Source organism: Salvelinus fontinalis, chromosome 9, assembly GCF_029448725.1.
Source record: "Salvelinus fontinalis isolate EN_2023a chromosome 9, ASM2944872v1, whole genome shotgun sequence".
Lineage (NCBI taxonomy): Eukaryota > Metazoa > Chordata > Actinopteri > Salmoniformes > Salmonidae > Salvelinus > Salvelinus fontinalis.
The window spans coordinates 708,826-728,891 of record NC_074673.1 but is presented as its reverse complement, the minus strand read 5'-3'; the positions used below and the strand labels follow the sequence as shown (position 1 = coordinate 728,891).

The 20,066-nt window shown below is 47.5% G+C and overlaps 1 protein-coding gene across 10 annotated transcripts in view; it reads left to right on the top strand.

Moving 5' to 3' along the window:
- The first annotated feature begins 915 nt into the window (after nucleotides 1–915).
- Nucleotides 916–20,066, top strand: part of LOC129861859 (guanine nucleotide exchange factor for Rab-3A-like) — a 28,031-nt gene continuing 8,880 nt past the window's right edge. For 4 of the 10 annotated variants that reach the window (XM_055933004.1, XM_055933002.1, XM_055933010.1 and 1 more), the window contains exons 1-7: nucleotides 1,040–1,128; nucleotides 1,763–2,212; nucleotides 7,708–7,999; nucleotides 10,087–10,182; nucleotides 10,672–10,749; nucleotides 11,199–11,444; nucleotides 16,395–16,514. In XM_055933004.1, coding sequence (XP_055788979.1) covers nucleotides 1,983–2,212; nucleotides 7,708–7,999; nucleotides 10,087–10,182; nucleotides 10,672–10,749; nucleotides 11,199–11,444; nucleotides 16,395–16,514 — 1,062 coding nt within the window. In that variant the 5' untranslated portion in view covers nucleotides 1,040–1,128; nucleotides 1,763–1,982. Of the gene's footprint in view, nucleotides 1,129–1,762; nucleotides 2,213–3,695; nucleotides 4,079–4,245; nucleotides 4,316–7,707; nucleotides 8,000–10,086; nucleotides 10,183–10,671; nucleotides 10,750–11,198; nucleotides 11,445–16,394; nucleotides 16,515–20,066 lie in introns of those variants that run through there. The other 6 variants (XM_055933007.1, XM_055933005.1, XM_055933003.1 and 3 more) reach the window with 5 other exon arrangements.

The window sequence follows — 20,066 nt, the reverse complement described above, 5'->3', positions numbered from 1 at the left end:
GTCATATCCTTTATCTATATCCCATTGTGTCCGTCAGATAAGTATAGATGGATTGATCAGATCCGATTGTATGTGATATACTCACTTGATAAGGGAAGGTGCGCTGGCAGTCTGAATGTCGGAGAGACGGCTGTGGGAGAAGGAAGGAGAAGGAAGGACTTGTAGACCTCCGGTCACTTGATGTGGTAAGCTGTTTCTGCAACAAAGCTGCATTGTAAAGGCCTGGTACCGAGCTAATCTCAACAAATCTGTGTACAACACACATTGAAACAAATAAAAAGTTTAAAGTAACAACACCATTTTTTTTATTTTTTTATTATTGCCAAACCAAACACCCACAGCCCAATTTATTACCTCAATAATATCACATACCACAGGAGGTTGGTGACATGGGGAGGACATACTAATGGCTGAAACGGATTAAGTTGAACGGGTATCAAATACATCAAACACATTGGTTTGATGCCATTCCATTGGCTCCGTTCCAGCCGTTATTACGAGCCGCTTTCCCCTCAGCCTCTGGAATTCTTCAATAGGATACATCTTGAACCACAGAAAACTCAAATAGCGGTCAAAACATAGAGATAGATAGAGGACTCATCTTTATATCTGTGCCATTATAGTGCCTGTGACAGCATTGGGCAGCTCCATAGAGATAGATAGAGGACTCCTCTTTATTATCTGTGCCTGTGACAGCATGGGCCGCGCCAATGAGGCTACAACCCATAGCAATCCCCACACAACTGACTACTTTGACTACTTTAAAATGGCAGAAGTACGGTGGAAGCCCTAAATGGGCAGCGCGCCCATGCTAAAATGACTTTTTGACCGCTAGAGTCCTTTATCATTCTCTATGGGTCAAACCTCTCGGTAGCCACCTGGCGGCAGCCATGTGCATTGCAGGCCACCAGGAGCGAAGGTGTTGGTCATAAACCCTTTCGTCGTGGATCAAGGGAACCACAACAGGAACTAGAGGCTGAACTTCGGACTGTGGTGTTTTTTTTCTTCTGCCTTCCCCAACTTTCGTTTAATGACATATGGATCACTAAGATTAAGAAGATTTTTGAGATTGTGTTCAATATTGGACCATAAATTGATCTGTCAGCTATCAAGTTTGAACCACACATGGTGAGTTGCTACACCCAATACGCCAGCAACGTTTAACTTTTGCAAAAGCGTCATGTACAGCCAATCAATTTGTAAACTTGCCCTAAATTAATAATCTAAACAAATAGGCGTACATAACGTAATAGCAAGTAGACTATGATTGTCGAACCCGTTCATGTGTATCTGTATGAGAAAAAAATAACACTTTAATTTTTCTGCTGGACCAGCCGATTAACTGAAATCCATGGGCGGACTGAAGCTCTGACGTCGTAACACCGTTTCAGCACCGGAACAATAGCCCACAATAACACACGACGACATTGTTCTGTGTAATTGCGTGCCATTCTTTTTGGATGCTGCAAATCGGTAGTTTGGTAAATAAAAACGTCATTTTATGTGACACATCGAAGCTCCAGTCGGCCCACACGAGTAGCAAATCGTGGAGATGAGTTTAGTCGGCTAGTGTTGGCCGGGAGAGGGACACCTGCGAAAGTTTATGGGGAGGTCTCCAACCGGAGTGGAGCAGACGGCTCGGTTTATTATAAAAGTAGTGCCTCATTATAATACGGAGGGTTGAAACTCCACCTAAGTATTTTCTTTATTCTATTCTGCATTATCATATTCTATTCTAGTAAAGAATATGTATTTTTCCTAGGTAGACTTCAGGTAAACAAGTTGGAAAGTGTTTATGCCTGCTGAAGTGAAAGTTCTTCCTACAACACCATACACATAAGGAAAAGATAAAACGAGATTGAAGAAGGTGGAAGCACTCATCCCGTGTTAAGGGCCGTAATTATGATCTCACGAAAGCCAGAACCTTCACACTAACTGAAGTTACGGTAAACTGCAGTTGGATTAGTGGCTCTGCCTGGAACATGGATGCTTTTGAGGGTCTTCACAGTGTCCGGCTGTCCTCCTCTCCGCCTGCCTCTGCCTCCAACCCGGGGTATGAAGTACTAGTATCCGCTAGGTCTGGTGTCCAGGTGTACTCCAACGCTACGTTCTATGGAAAACCCGGTGTTCTGGAGCGTGCACAGCGGAGAGGGAGAGACACACATCTCTCCTACCGAGAGGAGACTAAAGAGGAGAGGTGTCAGGTTGGAAGGTAAGACACCGATAATAATCGGTTTGATTAGATACCGACAGCTGGAGGTTGGTTCCAAGCCTGAAGATATGTTTAGGGTTGTTCATAACAAAATCGTAATTTGTACCACATTAATGTCATATGCCAGATATACTATGAACACCAATAGTCTGCCTTGGTAATGGTGTAATAAGGTGTTTTGGTTCCTTTCCATAGCATGTGATAGTCCGTCCACTAATGCAGGCTCTTTCCACTGATGCCCGGTGCCTCTTCAGTTAAACAACAACAAACAAACCAGAAATATCTAGGCCAATAGAAGCGTATATCTCACACCAATAAACTGCACAGTCCATTTGCAGTATCATCATCAATGGACAGTAGAGAGAATATAGATTATGATTTGTATCCACTATTCTATATCAACTTTATATTCTACTCTATTCTATGATTCTACTCTGATTCTACTCTATTCTGAGTACTCTATTCTATGATTCTACTCTATTCTATGATTCTGATCTATTCTATGATTCTACTCTATTCTATGATTCTACTCTATTCTAGGAGTCTACTCTATTCTATGATTCTGATCTATTCTATGATTCTACTCTATTCTATGATTCTACTCTATTCTATGATTCTGATCTATTCTATGATTCTACTCTATTCTATGATTCTACTCTATTCTAGGAGTCTACTCTATTCTATGATTCTACTCTATTCTATGATTCTACTCTATTCTATGATTCTGATCTATTCTATGATTCTACTCTATTCTATGATTCTACTCTATTCTAGGAGTCTACTCTATTCTATGATTCTGATCTATTCTATGATTCTACTCTATTCTATGATTGTACTCTATTCTATGATTCTACTCTATTCTAGGAGTCTACTCTATTCTATGATTCTACTCTATTCTATGATTCTGATCTATTCTATGATTCTACTCTATTCTATGATTCTACTCTATTCTATGATTCTGATCTATTCTATGATTCTACTCTATTCTATGATTCTACTCTATTCTAGGAGTCTACTCTATTCTATGATTCTACTCTATTCTATGATTCTACTCTATTCTATGATTCTACTCTATTCTATGATTCTGATCTATTCTATGATTCTACTCTATTCTATGATTCTACTCTATTCTATGATTCTACTCTATTCTATGATTCTACTCTATTCTAGGAGTCTACTCTATTCTATGATTCTACTCTATTCTATGATTCTACTCTATTCTATGATTCTGATCTATTCTATGATTCTATTCTATGATTCTATTCTATGATTCTGATCTATTCTATAATTCTACACTAGACATGTGTAGTCTATATCAACTGTATTGTATTGACATGTGTAGTCTATATCAAGTGTATTGACACTAGATACTGTATGCTTTTGTTGAGTTGAATTGCAAACCTCGTGGCTGTAGTGTGAAGTAGGCAGCTATTTGTTCTGTTTCCTTAAACTAGATTTTTGTTGGGGGGGCGTGAGGATGTGTCATCATGTGACCTATGGACGACGACACAACGTCGTTATTTTCTCTATTGGAATGAGCTGGAATGAACATAGATTAACAGCGCATCGCAAACATCGTTGACAGCGAGTCAAAAACAACAACATACCGTTCGCTTAACTTTATCTCGTTTGATAACTCGATGAAACATGAATTGTAGTTCATAGCAGTTGTCGTGAACATTATTTAATAGTAAGCTAACGTTTTAACATTGTTTTGAAACTATTGCGTTGGTCTTTTATGAATGATATCGACAGCAAATACACATTGGACACTAAGAATTGATGGAATTCTTGGGAACAGGGAGTAGATGGCGTCGCGGTCACGGCGGCGGTACGTGGTGAATCATCCAGCCGGGGGGTGAGAGGGTAAGTGCGGGGAGCTGGGAAGGGAAATCCGATGAAATGTTGTGCTGTCAGACTGCCATCATGGCATTAGCGAAAGTTGTGAAAAAGTTGTGTAGGCTAGTTCAGCCTCACATGTGATGATTCTTAATGACATATATTGATGTTTGTAATGTTATCGTTTTTGACAGGGCCGGATTAACGCAGGCGCAGAAGCCCTGGGGCCCAAGCCCGTAGAGGGCCCTTGAGGCATAGAAAAATGTAAATGTTTATATTTTTTTTTTGCTGCAAGCACAGGAGGCTGCTCTCAATGAGTGTAGATAGCCTGCTATAGCTCTGCCAGTCATCAGATGGGGGAGGAGAGCAGGTAGGGAGGCCCATAGTAGCCTAGTGGTTATAGCTTTGGGCCAGTAACCTAATGGTTGTTGGATCAAATCCCCGAGCTGACAAAAAAAAAAAATCTTGTCGTTCTGCCCCCTGAGCAAGGCAGTTAACCCCCTGTTCCCCGGGCCCTGAGCAAGGCAGTTAACCCACTGTTCCCCGGGCCCTGAGCAAGGCAGTTAACCCCCTGTTCCCCGGGCCCTGAACAAGGCAGTTAACCCACTGTTCCCCGGGCCCTGAACAAGGCAGTTAACCCCCTGTTCCCCGGGCCCTGAGCAAGGCAGTTAACCCCCTGTTCCCCGGGCCCTGAACAAGGCAGTTAACCCACTGTTCCCCGGGCCCTGAACAAGGCAGTTAACCCACTGTTCCCCGGGCCCTGAACAAGGCAGTTAACCCCCTGTTCCCCGGGCCCTGAGCAAGGCAGTTAACCCACTGTTCCCCGGGCCCTGAGCAAGGCAGTTAACCCCCTGTTCCCCGGGCCCTGAACAAGGCAGTTAACCCCCTGTTCCCCGGGCCCTGAACAAGGCAGTTAACCCACTGTTCCCCGGGCCCTGAACAAGGCAGTTAACCCACTGTTCCCCGGGCCCTGAACAAGGCAGTTAACCCACTGTTCCCCGGGCCCTGAACAAGGCAGTTAATCCACTGTTCCCCGGGCCCTGAACAAGGCAGTTAACCCACTGTTCCCCGGGCCCTGAACAAGGCAGTTAACCCACTGTTCCCCGGGCCCTGAACAAGGCAGTTATTAACCCCCTGTTCTCCGGGCCCTGAGCAAGGCAGTTAACCCCCTGTTCCCCGGGCCCTGAACAAGGCAGTTAACCCACTGTTCCCCGGGCCCTGAACAAGGCAGTTAACCCCCTGTTCCCCGGGCCCTGAACAAGGCAGTTAACCCACTGTTCCCCGGGCCCTGAACAAGGCAGTTAACCCCCTGTTCCCCGGGCCCTGAGCAAGGCAGTTAACCCACTGTTAACCCCGGGCCCTGAACAAGGCAGTTAACCCCCTGTTAACCCCGGGCCCTGAACAAGGCAGTTAACCCACTGTTCCCCGGGCCCTGAGCAAGGCAGTTAACCCACTGTTCCCCGGGCCCTGAACAAGGCAGTTAACCCACTGTTCCCCGGGCCCTGAACAAGGCAGTTAACCCACTGTTCCCCGGGCCCTGAACAAGGCAGTTAACCCACTGTTAACCCCGGGCCCTGAACAAGGCAGTTAACCCACTGTTCCCCGGGCCCTGAGCAAGGCAGTTAACCCACTGTTAACCCCGGGCGCTGAAGACGTGGATGTCGATTAAGGCAGCCCCTCCGCACCTCTCTGATTCAGAGGGGGTTGGGTTAAATGTGGAAGACACATTTCAGTTGACAAGGTATCCATTTTTCCTCAGTAACTGGGGATCCTGCCATGGTTGGGCAACTGATTCAGGGCCTTTTGAGGGCCCTAATCGATATTTGGTTGCCCCCCCCACACCTTCAGTCACACCCCTCTTGATGGCAGAGAGAAAGTTAACCTCTTAGAGTTGATTTGTGCACCCACCAACTTTCCTTCAATTTGCAAGTGGCTGAAACAATCTCACCGGAGAAAGCGTTTGAGCGAGTGGGACAGCGCCTGCTGTCTTACTGTATGAAGCCCATGTATTCTGTCTGGCCCAGTAAGAGTTTGGCCCATGTATTCTGTCTGGCCAATAAGAGTTTGGCATTCTATACTCTATTTGGCCAGACAGCATCAGATACATGGTCTACACATACTGAGACAGCATCAGATACATGGTCTACACATACTGAGACAGAGAGGTGCTGTTTCACTGTCCAGACAGCATCAGATACATGGTCTACACATACTGAGACAGAGAGGGGCTGTTTCACTGTCCAGACAGCATCAGATACATGGTCTACACATACTGAGACAGCATCAGATACATGGACTACACATACTGAGACAGAGAGGGGCTGTTTCACTGTCCAGACAGCATCAGATACATGGTCTACACATACTGAGACAGAGAGGGGCTGTTTCACTGTCCAGACAGCATCAGATACATGGTCTACACATACTGAGACAGAGAGGTGCTGTTTCACTGTCCAGACAGCATCAGATACATGGTCTACACATACTGAGACAGCATCAGATACATGGTCTACACATACTGAGACAGAGAGGTGCTGTTTCACTGTCCAGACAGCATCAGATACATAGTCTACACATACTGAGACAGCATCAGATACATGGTCTACACATACTGAGACAGAGAGGTGCTGTTTCACTGTCCAGACAGCATCAGATACATGGTCTACACATACTGAGACAGCATCAGATACATGGTCTACACATACTGAGACAGCATCAGATACATGGACTACACATACTGAGACAGCATCAGATACATGGTCTACACATACTGAGACAGAGAGGTGCTGTTTCACTGTCCAGACAGCATCAGATACATGGTCTACACATACTGAGACAGCATCAGATACATGGTCTACACATACTGAGACAGAGAGGTGCTGTTTCCCTGTCCAGACAGCATCAGATACATGGTCTACACATACTGAGACAGCATCAGATACATGGTCTACACATACTGAGACAGAGAGGTGCTGTTTCACTGTCCAGACAGCATCAGATACATGGTCTACACATACTGAGACAGCATCAGATACATGGTCTACACATACTGAGACAGAGAGGTGCTGTTTCCCTGTCCAGACAGCATCAGATACATGGTCTACACATACTGAGACAGAGAGGGGCTGTTTCACTGTCCAGACAGCATCAGATACATGGTCTACACATACTGAGACAGCATCAGATACATGGTCTACACATACTGAGACAGAGAGGTGCTGTTTCACTGTCCAGACAGCATCAGATACATGGTCTACACATACTGAGACAGCATCAGATACATGGTCTACACATACTGAGACAGAGAGGTGCTGTTTCCCTGTCCAGACAGCATCAGATACATGGTCTACACATACTGAGACAGAGAGGGGCTGTTTCACTGTCCAGACAGCATCAGATACATGGTCTACACATACTGAGACAGAGATGATGCTGTTTCACTGTCCAGACAGCATCAGATACATGGTCTACACATACTGAGACAGAGAGGGGCTGTTTCACTCGCTCGGCTGCTGTATAGTCTTCTGTATAGTCTAGGTTTCAAACTATACAGTAGGCCTAACTATAAACAAATGTAACTATGTTATTTAGTAAGTCTAAAACAACCAATTCCTTCGTGATCTATTAAATATCATGTATTTTTATGTTTTCTGAAGGTTGGTAGACCTGGAGCCCGGTCCGAGCCCCCGGGTGGACGGTGGAGGGCCGGCCGACCCAGGTTCCACCAGGCCCCAGGAGGGAGCTGTTACCCAGGCCCGGAGCCAGATCAGGGGCAGGGAGGGCAGCAGGTTGGAGGGTGCTACCCAGCTGGAGGTTGGGCGGGGCGGGGAGCATGAGGACAACGTGTCCCGGCTCCGAAGCTCTTCCCTGGAGATCAGAGAGAAGGGATCAGAGATCAGAGAGAAGGGATCAGAGATCCTACGGGAACAACTGGATACTGCACAGAACGTAGGGACCGTTATTACAGGCTGGCACACACTCTCTCTCACTCACACACACACTCACACACACACACACACCCTGATCTCACACACACTCTCTCTCACTCACACACACACTCTCACACACACACTCTCACACACACACACACACACACACACCCTGATCTCACACACACACACACACCCTGATCTCACACACACACACACACACCCTGATCCCACACACACACACACACACACACACACACACACCCTGATATCACACACACACACACACACACACACACACACACACACACACACACACACACACACACACACACACACACACACACACACACACACCCTGATATCACACACACACACCCTGATATTTGTAAGTCGCTCTGGATAAGAGCGTCTGCTAAATGACTTAAATGTAAATGTAAATGTAAATATCACACACACACACCCTGATATCACACACACACACCCTGATATCACACACACACACCCTGATCACACACACACACACCCTGGTCTCTCTCACACACACACACACACACACACACACACACACACACACACACACACACACACACACACCCTGATATCACACACACACACCCTGATATCACACACACACACACCCTGGTCTCTCTCTCACACACACACACACACACACACACACACACACACACACACACACACACACACACACCCTGATCTCACACACACACTCACACCCTGATCTCACACACCCTGATTATTCTGACACCCATCTCTACTGTATGACAGTTGCTTGACTCCATAACAAAGTGTGACCTGGAAAAGGGTGTGACCATGCAGTCATCCCAATAGGTTTAGCCCTACGCTATTCTGCTGCATACTGACCTAGTTCCCCTCCACCTCTCTCCTCTCGTTTCCTGTCCTCCACCTCTCTCCTGTCCTCCCCCTCTCTCCTGTCCTCCCCCTCTCCTCCACCTCTCTCCTCTCGTTTCCTCTCCTGTCCTCCCCCTCTCCCCTGTCCTCCCCCTCTCCCCTGGCCTCCCCCTCTTTCCCTGTCCTCCACCTCTCCCCTGTCCTCCACCTCTCCCCTGTCCTCCACCTCTCCCCTGTCCTCCACCTCTCCCCTGTCCTCCACCTCTCCCCTGTCCTCCACCTCTCCCCTGTCCTCCATCTCTCCCCTGTCCTCCATCTCTCCCCTGTCCTCCATCTCTCCCCTGTCCTCCATCTCTCCCCTGTCCTCCACCTCTCGTTTCCTCTCCTGTCCTCCCCCTCTCCCCTGTCCTCCATCTCTCCCCTGTCCTCCATCTCTCCCCTCTTCTCCTCCACCTCATCCCTCTCCTCCACCTCGCCCCTGTCCTCCATCTCTCCCCTGTCCTCCATCTCTCCCCTGTCCTCCATCTCTCCCCTGTCCTCCATCTCTCCCCTGTCCTCCACCTCTCCCCTGTCCTCCACCTCTCCTCCACCTCTCCCCTGTCCTCCACCTCTCGTTTCCTCTCCTGTCCTCCCCCTCTCCCCTGTCCTCCATCTCTCCCCTCTTCTCCTCCACCTCTCCCCTGTCCTCCATCTCTCCCCTCTTCTCCTCCACCTCATCCCTGTCCTCCACCTCTCCCCTGTCCTCCACCTCTCCCCTGTCCTCCACCTCTCCCCTGTCCTCCACCTCTCGTTTCCTCTCCTGTCCTCCCCCTCTCCCCTGTCCTCCCCCTCTCCCCTGTCCTCCATCTCTCCCCTCTTCTCCTCCACCTCTCCCCTGTCCTCCATCTCTCCCCTCTTCTCCTCCACCTCATCCCTCTCCTCCACCTCGCCCCTGTCCTCCACCTCGCCCCTGTCCTCCACCTCTCCCCTGTCCTCCATCTCGCCCCTGTCCTCCATCTCTCCCCTGTCCTCCACCTCTCCCCTGTCCTCCACCTCTCTCCTGTCCTCCACCTCTCTCCTGTCCTCCACCTCTCTCCTGTCCTCCACCTCTCCCCTGTCCTCCACCTCTCCCCCACCTCTCCCCTCTCCTCCACCTCTCCTCCACCTCTCCTCCACCTCTCCTCCACCTCTCCCCCACCTCTCCCCTCTCCTCCACCTCTCCCCCACCTCTCCCCTCTCCTCCACCTCTCCCAGGAGCTGAAGCTGAAGGATAAGGAGTGTGAGCGTCTGTCGCAGGTCAGAGATCAGCTGGAGCAGGAACTGGAAGAGCTCACTGCCAGTCTATTTGAGGTTAGTCTTGCGTGACCATAGTCCCTGGAGCCTGGAATCGAGGCTAGTCTGAGGGAGGCAGGAATGAGTCCTACAGCCTGCAACGCACTGATCTGCCCTGTGATGGTGTCAGTCCATCTTGACATTGAAAGTGTGGCCCCTGCATGGTTGTTATAATACACTGATCTGTCCTGTGATGGTGTGGGGCGGCAGGTAGCCTAGTGGTTAGAGCGTTGGACTAGTAACCGAAAGGTTGCAAGTTCGAATCCCCGAGCTGACAAGGTAAAAATCTGTCGTTCTGCCCCTGAACAAGGCAACCCACTGTTCCTAGGCCGTCATTGAAAAATAAGAATTTGTTCTTAACAGACTTGCCTGGTTAAATATATATATATCCAATTTGTAAGTCGCTCTGGATAAGAGCGTCTGACTTAAATGTAATGTAAATGTAATGTGTCATTACATCTTGACGTTGAGAAGTGTGGCCCCTGCGGTTGTCTTCTTGTCCTCCAGGAAGCTCACAAGATGGTGCGTGAAGCCAACGTGAAACAAGCTGCAGCAGAGAAGCAGCTGAAGGAGGCTCAGGGCAAGGTTAGTCTGTGATCCTGCCGGGAATTGAACCCACAACCATGCTGAGCTCTAACCAATAGAAGCCACACAGGTTACCTGTACCTGATTTAATGTGGGAAAAACCTATAAGAATCTGGGGTTGATGGGAAAATTTGGTGTGAGTGAGCCTGCAGCCAAAGGGTTGCTGGTATCAATATCCCATTTGTAACCTTTTGTCACCTTTTCCCATTTGTGCCTTTGTACCCTCGAGCAAGGTACTTTACCTCTAACCTGCTCCAGGTTGTGTGTGTGTGTGTGTGTGTGTGTGTGTGTGTGTGTGTGTGTGTGTGTGTGTGTGTGTGTGTGTGTGTGTGTGTGAGTGTGAGAGAGATCAGTGTGTGTGTGTGTGTGTGAGAGAGAGATTGTTTGTGTGTGTGTGTCGGGGTTGGGTACAATCTATAACCACACCCTGTGTTCTTGTCTGTTCCCAGATTGATGTCCTTCAGGCGGAGGTGTCCGCCCTGAAAACCATGGTCCTGACTTCCACCCCGTCTTCCCCCAACCGCCAAGCCCACCCTCAGCTCCTCTCCCCGGGCACGAGGTCCAAGGGGGCCAGCCCCCGCCATGGAGGAGGACACACGCGCAACAAGAGCGCCAGCTGGGCCTTGCCATTGGCTCCTGGTGGGAACTTAGACCCGCCCTCTGTCTCCCTGCAGCCAGTCAGAGAGGACAAAGAGGTAGGGGGCCAGCTGCTTTCAGACTACACACTGGCCGTGTCCAAAAACCCACAATTGCGTTCTAAATAGTTATCTTTTTGGGCGAAAACACTTAGCGACTTCTGCTATCAGAATACGAAGATCACATTAAAAAGACGGGTCTAGAAGCACAAATGTTGCATTGTGGGTCTGATTGTGTTCAGATCTGGTCGCATTGTGTGCGGATTTCTCCTCAGTCTGGACGCATTGAGGCTACCGAAAGCATGTACAGTGGGCGAAATCATTAGCACTCCACCAACAAGTCTCCAGAAACCGTGTGTTTTGGGAGAGAGGCACCTTTTTCCATTATAACGTGAGAGGAAATACGTTCCAAGCGTGTAAGGAACATGTTTGCTGGCTTCATAAATGCTAACCAGCTAGCTAATATTTAGAAAATAATTGTGGGTTTGGCTAGAGTTATGGTAACCTGTTTGCAATCCCTTTAGTGGTGCTTGCTGGCTAGCTACAGAGGTTAGCTGGCTAGTTGGCTAAAGTAGTTAGCTACAGAGGTTAGCTGGCTAGTTGGCTAAAGTAGTTAGCTACAGAGGTTAGCTGGCTAGTTGGCTAAAGTAGTTAGCTACAGAGGTTAGCTGGCTAGTTGGCTAAAGTAGTTAGCTATAGAGGTTAGCTGGCTAGTTGGCTAAAGTAGTTAGCTACAGAGGTTAGCTGGCTAGTGGCTAAAGTAGTTAGCTACAGAGGTTAGCTGGCTAGTTGGCTTAAGTAGTTAGCTACAGAGGTTAGCTGGCTAGTTGGCTTAAGTAGTTAGCTACAGAGGTTAGCTGGCTAGTAGGCTAAAGTAGTTAGCTATTGCCATAAGTTGTTGTGTTGTTATCATATTCTGCCTATTCCACCATTTTGTAGAATGCATACTGGCATTTTAATATAGCGCAGGAAAAAGGGATCTGAACACACTGTGGACACAGTAGACACATTTAAATGTAAACTCAGCAAAAAAAATTGATGTCCCTTTTTCAGGACCCTGTCTTTCAAAGATAATTCGTAAAAATCCAAATATCTTCATTGTAAAGTGTTTAAACACTGTTTCCCATGCTTGTTCAATGAACCATAAACTATTAATGAACATGCACCTGTGGAACGGTCATTAAGACGATAACAGCTTTACAGATGGCAGGCAATTAAGGTCACAGTTATGAAAACTTAGGACACTAAAGAGGCCTTTCTACTGACTCTGGAAAAAGTCTAGACAGGCCGATACTCTGGGCTTTTCATCTAGTAGAATTTATTGAGAAAAAGTATTGCCTTCTCTTCTTCTCTTCCCACGTGGGTTTGACAGCAGCTGATAACCAGAATAGGAGATGTGCTCTACAGAAATGAACGAATGGCGGGGAACAAGCGCGATTGTCTTGTCTTCGCCGTATGAATGAGTAGTATGTTGATATTTGTTGCTTACTGCATACGTTTTTACTTGACAGTACTCTCTAAATAGTACACTATATATACAAAAGAATGTGGACACCCTTTCAAATGAGTGGATTCGGCTATTTCAGACACACCCGTTGCTGACAGGTGTATAAAATTGAGCACACAGCCATGCAATCTCCATAGACAAACACTGACAGTAGAATGGGCCTTACTGAAGAGCTCAGTGACTTTCATCGTGGCACCGTCATAGGATGCCACCCTGCTAGAGCTGCCCCCGGTCGACTGTAAGTGCTGTTATTGTGAAGTGGAAACGACTAGGAGCAACAACGGCTCTGCCGCGAAGTGGTAGGCCACACAAGTTCACAGAACGGGACCGACGAGTGCTGAAGCGTGTCCTCAGTTGCAAAATCAATCAATCAAATGTATTTATAAAGCCCTACTTACATCAGCCGATGTCGCAAAGTGCTGTAGAGAAACCCAGCCCTAAAACCCCAAACAGCAAGCAATGCAGATGAAAACTCACTACCGATTTCAAAACTGCCTCGAAGCAACGTCAGCACAAGAACTGTTTGTCGGGAGCTTCATGAAATGGGTTTCCATGGCTGAGCAGCTGCACACGAGCCTAAGATCACCATACACAATGCCAAGTGTCAGCTGGAGTGGTGTAAAGCTCGCTGCCGTTGGAATCTGGAGCAGTGGAAACGCGTTCTCTGAAGTGATGAATCACGCTTCACCATCTAGCAGTCCGACGGACAAATCTGCTACCTGCCCCAATGCTTAGTGCCAACTGTAAAGTTTGGTGGAGGAGGAATAATGGTCTGTGGCTGTTTTTCATGGTTCGGGCCCCTTAGTTCCAGTGAAGGGAAATCTTAACGCTACAGCATACAATGACATTCTAGAAAAGTCTGTGCTTCCAACTTTGTGGAAACAGTTTGGGGAAGGCCCTTTCCTGTTTCAGCATGACAATTCTCCCATGCACAAAGCAAGGTCCATACAGAAATGGTTTGTTGAGATCGGTGTGGAAGAACTTTACTGGCCTGCACAGAGCCCTGACCTCAACCCCATCAAACACCTTTGGGATGAATTGGAACGCCGACTGCGAGCCAGGCCTAATCGCCCAACATCAGTGCCCGAACTCACTAATGCTTTTGTGGCTGAATGGAAGCAAGTCCCCCTGCAGCAATGTTCCACCATCTAGTGGAAAACCTTCCCTGAAGAGTGGAGGCTGTTATAGCAGCGAAGGGGGGACCAACTCCATATTAATGACTTCCCTGAAGAGTGGAGGCTGTTATAGCAGCAAAGGGGGGACCAACTCCATATTAATGCCTTCCCTGAAGAGTGGAGGCTGTTATAGCAGCAAAGGGAGGACCAACTCCATATTAATGACTTCCCTGAAGAGTGGAGGCTGTTATAGCAGCAAAGGGGGGGACCAACTCCATATTAATGCCTTCCCTGAAGAGTGGAGGCTGTTATAGTAGCAAAGGGGGGACCAACTCCATATTAATGCCTTCCCTGAAAAGTGGAGGATGTTATAGCAGCAAAGGGGGGACCAACTCCATATTAATGACTTCCCTGAAGAGTGGAGGCTGTTATAGCAGCAAAGGGAGGACCAACTCCATATTAATGACTTCCCTGAAGAGTGGAGGCTGTTATAGCAGCAAAGGGGGGGACCAACTCCATATTAATGCCTTCCCTGAAGAGTGGAGGCTGTTATAGCAGCAAAGGGGGGACCAACTCCATATTAATGACTTCCCTGAAGAGTGGAGGCTGTTATAGCAGCAAAGGAGGGACCAACTCCATATTAACGCCCATGATTTTGAAATGAGAAGTTGGACGAGCAGGTGTCCACGTACTTTTGGTCATTTAGTGTATGTAGTATTATTAGTACACAGTATGTCGTTTTTAGTAATTAGTAGTCGAGACAGATTTCAGACACGGACATACTGTTGTGTTGTGCGTACTTATGTACCTTGAGAATGTGTGCGCCATAATCTATCTAATCTTGCGTCTGCTTTTTGGTTTAACTTTTCAATCAATCGACCTACTGTGACCACTAACAGCGATGTACAGATATGGACAACAATTCAATGCTTGTTTCTGCACTAACTCTTCTACTGCTTCCCACTATAACCCTTGTGAATGTATTTCTCTCCTCACCTCCTGCATCCTTTCATCACTCTTTCCATTTCTCTCCTCACCTCCTGTATCCTTTCATCACTCTCTTCATTTCTCTCCTCACCTCCTGCATCCTTTCATCACTCTCTTCCTCTCCATTTCTCTCCTCACCTCCTGTACCCTTTCATCACTCTCTTCCTCTCCATTTCTCTCCTCACCTCCTGTACCCTTTCATCACTCTCTTCCTCTCCATTTCTCTCCTCACCTCCTGTACCCTTTCATCACTCTCTTCCTCTCCATTTCTCTCCTCACCTCCTGTACCCTTTCATCACTCTCTTCCTCTCCATTTCTCTCCTCACCTCCTGTATCCTTTCATCACTCTCTCCATTTCTCTCCTCACCTCCTGCATCCTTTCATCACTCTCTCCATTTCTCTCCTCACCTCCTGCATCATTTCATCATCCTCTTCCTCTCCATGTCTCCATATCATCCTCTTCCTCTCCATGTCTCCATATCATCCTCTTCCTCTCCATGTCTCCATATCATCCTCTTCCTCTCCATGTCTCCATATCATCATCCTCTTCCTCTCCATATCACCATCCTCTTCCTCTCCATATCACCATCCTCTTCCTCTCCATGTCTCCATATCACCATCCTCTTCCTCTCCATGTCTCCATATCATCCTCTTCCTCTCCATGTCTCCATATCATCCTCTTCCTCTCCATGTCTCCATATCATCATCCTCTTCCTCTCCATATCACCATCCTCTTCCTCTCCATATCACCATCCTCTTCCTCTCCATGTCTCCATATCACCATCCTCTTCCTCTCCATATCACCATCCTCTTCCTCTCCATGTCTCCATATCACCATCCTCTTCCTCTCCATGTCTCCATATCACCATCCTCTTCCTCTCCATGTCTCCATATCACCATCCTCTTCCTCTCCATATCACCATCCTCTTCCTCTCCATGTCTCCATATCACCCTCCTCTTCCTCTCCATGTCTCCATATCATCCTCTTCCTCTCCATGTCTCCATATCACCATCCTCTTCCTCTCCATGTCTCCATATCACCATCCTCTTCCTCTCCATATCACCATCCTCTTCCTCTCCATGTCTCCATATCATCCTCTTCCTCTCCATGTCTCCATATCATCCTCTTCCTCTCCATGTCTCCATATCATCCTCTTCCTCTCCATGTCTCCATATCACCATCCTCTTCCTCTCCATGTCATCCTCTTCCTCTCCATGTCTCCATATCACCATCCTCTTCCTCTCCATGTCTCCATATCACCATCCTCTTCCTCTCCTCTTCCTCTCCATGTCTCCATATCATGGGGTTATTTCTTGATTCTCTCTTTTTCTTTCACTTGCTCATTGCCTTTCCCGGACCTCTTCTCTCTCTCTCCTTCCCTCCATCCTCTTCTCTCTCAGCCTACGGTTCCTGCGCTCCTCTCTCTGATTTTGTGTTTGGTTCCGGGCCACTCGATCTCTGTGACCTATGAACCCTACTGGGCAGAGAACGGGGAGGGGCCACGCTCTCTCAGCCGACAGGTAACTCACACCCCTATGGTTCCTCTTAAGGTTTCTTCCTTCCAGGGACTTTTTCCCTTGCCACTGTGTTTCTGCTTGCTCTTTGAGTTCTGGGACGGGGTAGCCTCGGCTTCCCTCACGTTGTTCTCCAGAGCCAGAGTTCATATTGGAAAAGTAGGTTTGATTTTGATTTTTGATTGGAGTGCTGATTGCCATCTTCTGCTGGTTGATTGGCTGTGAGTAGACGTTGATTAAAAAAAATAAACAAATCTACCAACCTCCATCCCTCTTCAGAAGCTCAAATTATCCAGAGTAAGCTAATTTACGGTGCTAGCTTTGCTTGTGTACTATTTTTTAGATAATTGATACCTCAGATAAAAAAAAAATTATAAATGGTTTAAAAAAAAGATATATAATTTGGTTGAAATGACTCTATCCCATGTGGGCTGGAAGATTATTAATATTATATTAATAATAATTATTATTATTAAATCTCCTCTGTTTGAACGTGCAAACGGCTTTCATGCTCCACCTTCTGTTGGCCTCTTTCCACAGGCTTTCATACCGAAGGTGAGGTGAACTGGAAGAGACTAAGGGATGGGTTACTGGGAAAACTCTGTGACAACAAATGATATAAAAAGGGCTTCATTACAGGGCCGTTGACGGGCAGGGAAGCTTAGCCGTTGACGGGCAGGGAAGCTTAGCCGTTGACGGGCTGGGAAGCTTAGCCGTTGACGGGCTGGGAAGCTTAGCCGTTGACGGGCTGGGAAGCTTAGCCGTTGACGGGCTGGGAAGCTTAGCCGTTGACGGGCTGGGAAGCTTAGCCGTTGACGGGCTGGGAAGCTTAGCCGTTGACGGGCTGGGAAGCTTAGCCGTTGACGGGCAGGGTAGCTTAGCCGTTGACGGGCTGGGAAGCTTAGCCGTTGACGGGCTGGGAAGCTTAGCCGTTGGCGGGCTGGGAAGCTTAGCCGTTGGCGGGCTGGGAAGCTTAGCCGTTGGCGGGCTGGGAAGCTCAGCCGTTGGCGGGCTGGGAAGCTCAGCCGTTGGCGGGCTGGGAAGCTCAGCCGTTGGCGGGCTGGGAAGCTCAGCCGTTGGCGGGCTGGGAAGCTTAGCCGTTGGCGGGCTGGGAAGCTCAGCCGTTGGCGGGCTGGGAAGCTCAGCCGTTGGCGGGCTGGGAAGCTCAGCCGTTGGCGGGCTGGGAAGCTCAGCCGTTGGCGGGCTGGGAAGCTGTGGATATGCAGCCATTTCTATAGTCGTTATTCCTTCCCTACTGTGTGATCAGTGTCTAGCGGTTGATGTGTCAGTTTTATTCGGTCTGAGTAGGTTTAGATCCACTTTATTATCCAGAGGGGAAATGTATTTGTTCATGTGCTTACAAAGTACAGAAAAGCTGAATAATACACCATACAATTCATATGTGAGTGAATGTCTATCTTTCCTCTACGGAGTGATGTTGCCTGGATTCTTTTTTACAGTGCGTTCGGGAAAGTATTCAGACTTTTTCCCTCATCACCAAACAGCAACAAAGCAGACAGTACCTAGGGTTCGGTCCTCTTTTTCTCTGATCCTGTTTTTAACTGTTTGAGTGTGTGTATGTCTGTGCGTGTGTCTGAGAGGTTTATTGTATTCTGTATGTCCTTCCTTTCCCCTGCTCTGTTCTCCTGTCACTTTGTAGATGAAATTGGTCCTTCCTTTGAAGGTGATGTAAATGCATACCTGGGGGGAGAAAGGAGCCTTTACTGTTTTTCCACGTTTTGTTACGTTGCAGCCTTATTCTAAAAATGGGTTAAATAGTTTTTTTTAACCTCATCAATCTACACACAATACCCCATAATGACATCACAATACCCCATAATGACATCACAATACCCCATAATGACATCACAATACCCCATAATGACAAAGCAAAAACAGATTTTAAAGACATTTTTGCAAATGTATTAAACCTAAAAAACTGTTCACGTTTTACATAAGTATTCAGACCCTTTACTCAGTACTTTGTTGAAGTACCGTTGGCAGCGATTACAGCCTCGAGTCTTCTTGGGTAGGACGCTACAAGCTTGGCACACCTGTATTTGGGGAGTTTCTCCCATTCTTCTCCGCAGATCCTCTCAAGCTCTGTCAGGTTGGATGGGGAGCGTTGCTGCACAGCTATTTTCAGGTCTCTCCAGAGATGTTCGGGCTCTGGCTCGGCCACTCAAGGACATTCAGAGACTTGTCCCGAAGCCCTACATGCGTTGTCTTGGCTGTGTGTTCAGGGTTGTCGTCCTGTTGGAAGGTGAACCTTCACCCCACTGTAAGGTTCCGAGCGCTCTGGAGCAGGTTTCCATCAAGGATCTCTCTGTACTTTGCTCCGTTCATTTTTCCCTCGATCCTGACTAGTCTCCCAGTCCCTGCTGTAGGAATGCCTTTAGTTTCCCTCCAGGCCTGAGGGCACATGCTCTCTAGTAGGCTTAAATTGAAGATGTGGCAAATAGGAGTGGTAATATCGTCTGCTATTATCCTCAGTCATTTTCTATCTAGATTGTCAGACCCCAGTGGCTTGTCATTGTTGATAGACAACAATCATTTTCTCACCTCATGGTCTGAGAGTCTTTAGGTGCCTTTTGGCAAACTCCAAGCGAGCTGTCATGTGCCTTTTACTGAGGAGTGGCTTCCGCCTGACCACTCTACCATAAAGGCCTGATTGATGGAGTGCTGCAGAGATGGTTGTCCTTCTGGAAGGTTCTCCACAGAGGAACTCTGGAGCTCTGTCAAAGTGACCATCGGTTCTTGGTCACCTTCCTGACCAAGGCCCTTCTTCCCCAATTGCAGGAAGAGTTGGTGTTTCCAAACCTGTTCCATTTAAGAATGGAGGCCACTGTGTTCTTGGGGATCTTCAATGTTGAAGACATTTTTTGGGTACCCTTCCCAGATCTCTGCCTCGACACAATCCTGTCTCAGAGCTCTACGGACAATTCCTTCGACCTCTAGCTTGGTTTCTGCTCTCACGTGCACTGTCAACTGTGGCACCTTTTTATATAGACAGGTGTGTGCCTTTCCAAATCATGTCCAGGTGGACTCCAAGTTGTAAATCATCTCAAAGATGGTCAATTGAAACAGGATGTACCTGAGCTCAATTTTGAGTCTTATAATCAAAGGGTCTGAATATTTATGTAAATAAGGTATTTCAGTTTTAGATTATTATTTTTTACACATTTGCAAAAATGTCTTCAACCCTGTTTTTGCGTGCAGATTGAGGAAAATGTGTTATTTAATCAATTTTAGAATAATGCTATAAATGTCTAACAGGCCTTCCTTATATATTAACCATACAGTACCAAATGTCATGGAAACACCAGTGAGGGAGGCTTGTAGGAAGACACCAGCTGCTCTAGAATCACACCAGAGAGAGAGGCTTGTAGGAAGACAACAGCTGCTCTAGAATCACACCAGAGAGAGAGGCTTGTAGGAAGACGACAGCTGCTCTAGAATCACACCAGAGAGAGAGGCTTGTAGGAAGACAACAGCTGCTCTAGAATCACACCAGAGAGAGGCTTGTAGGAAGACGACAGCTACTCTAGAATCACACCA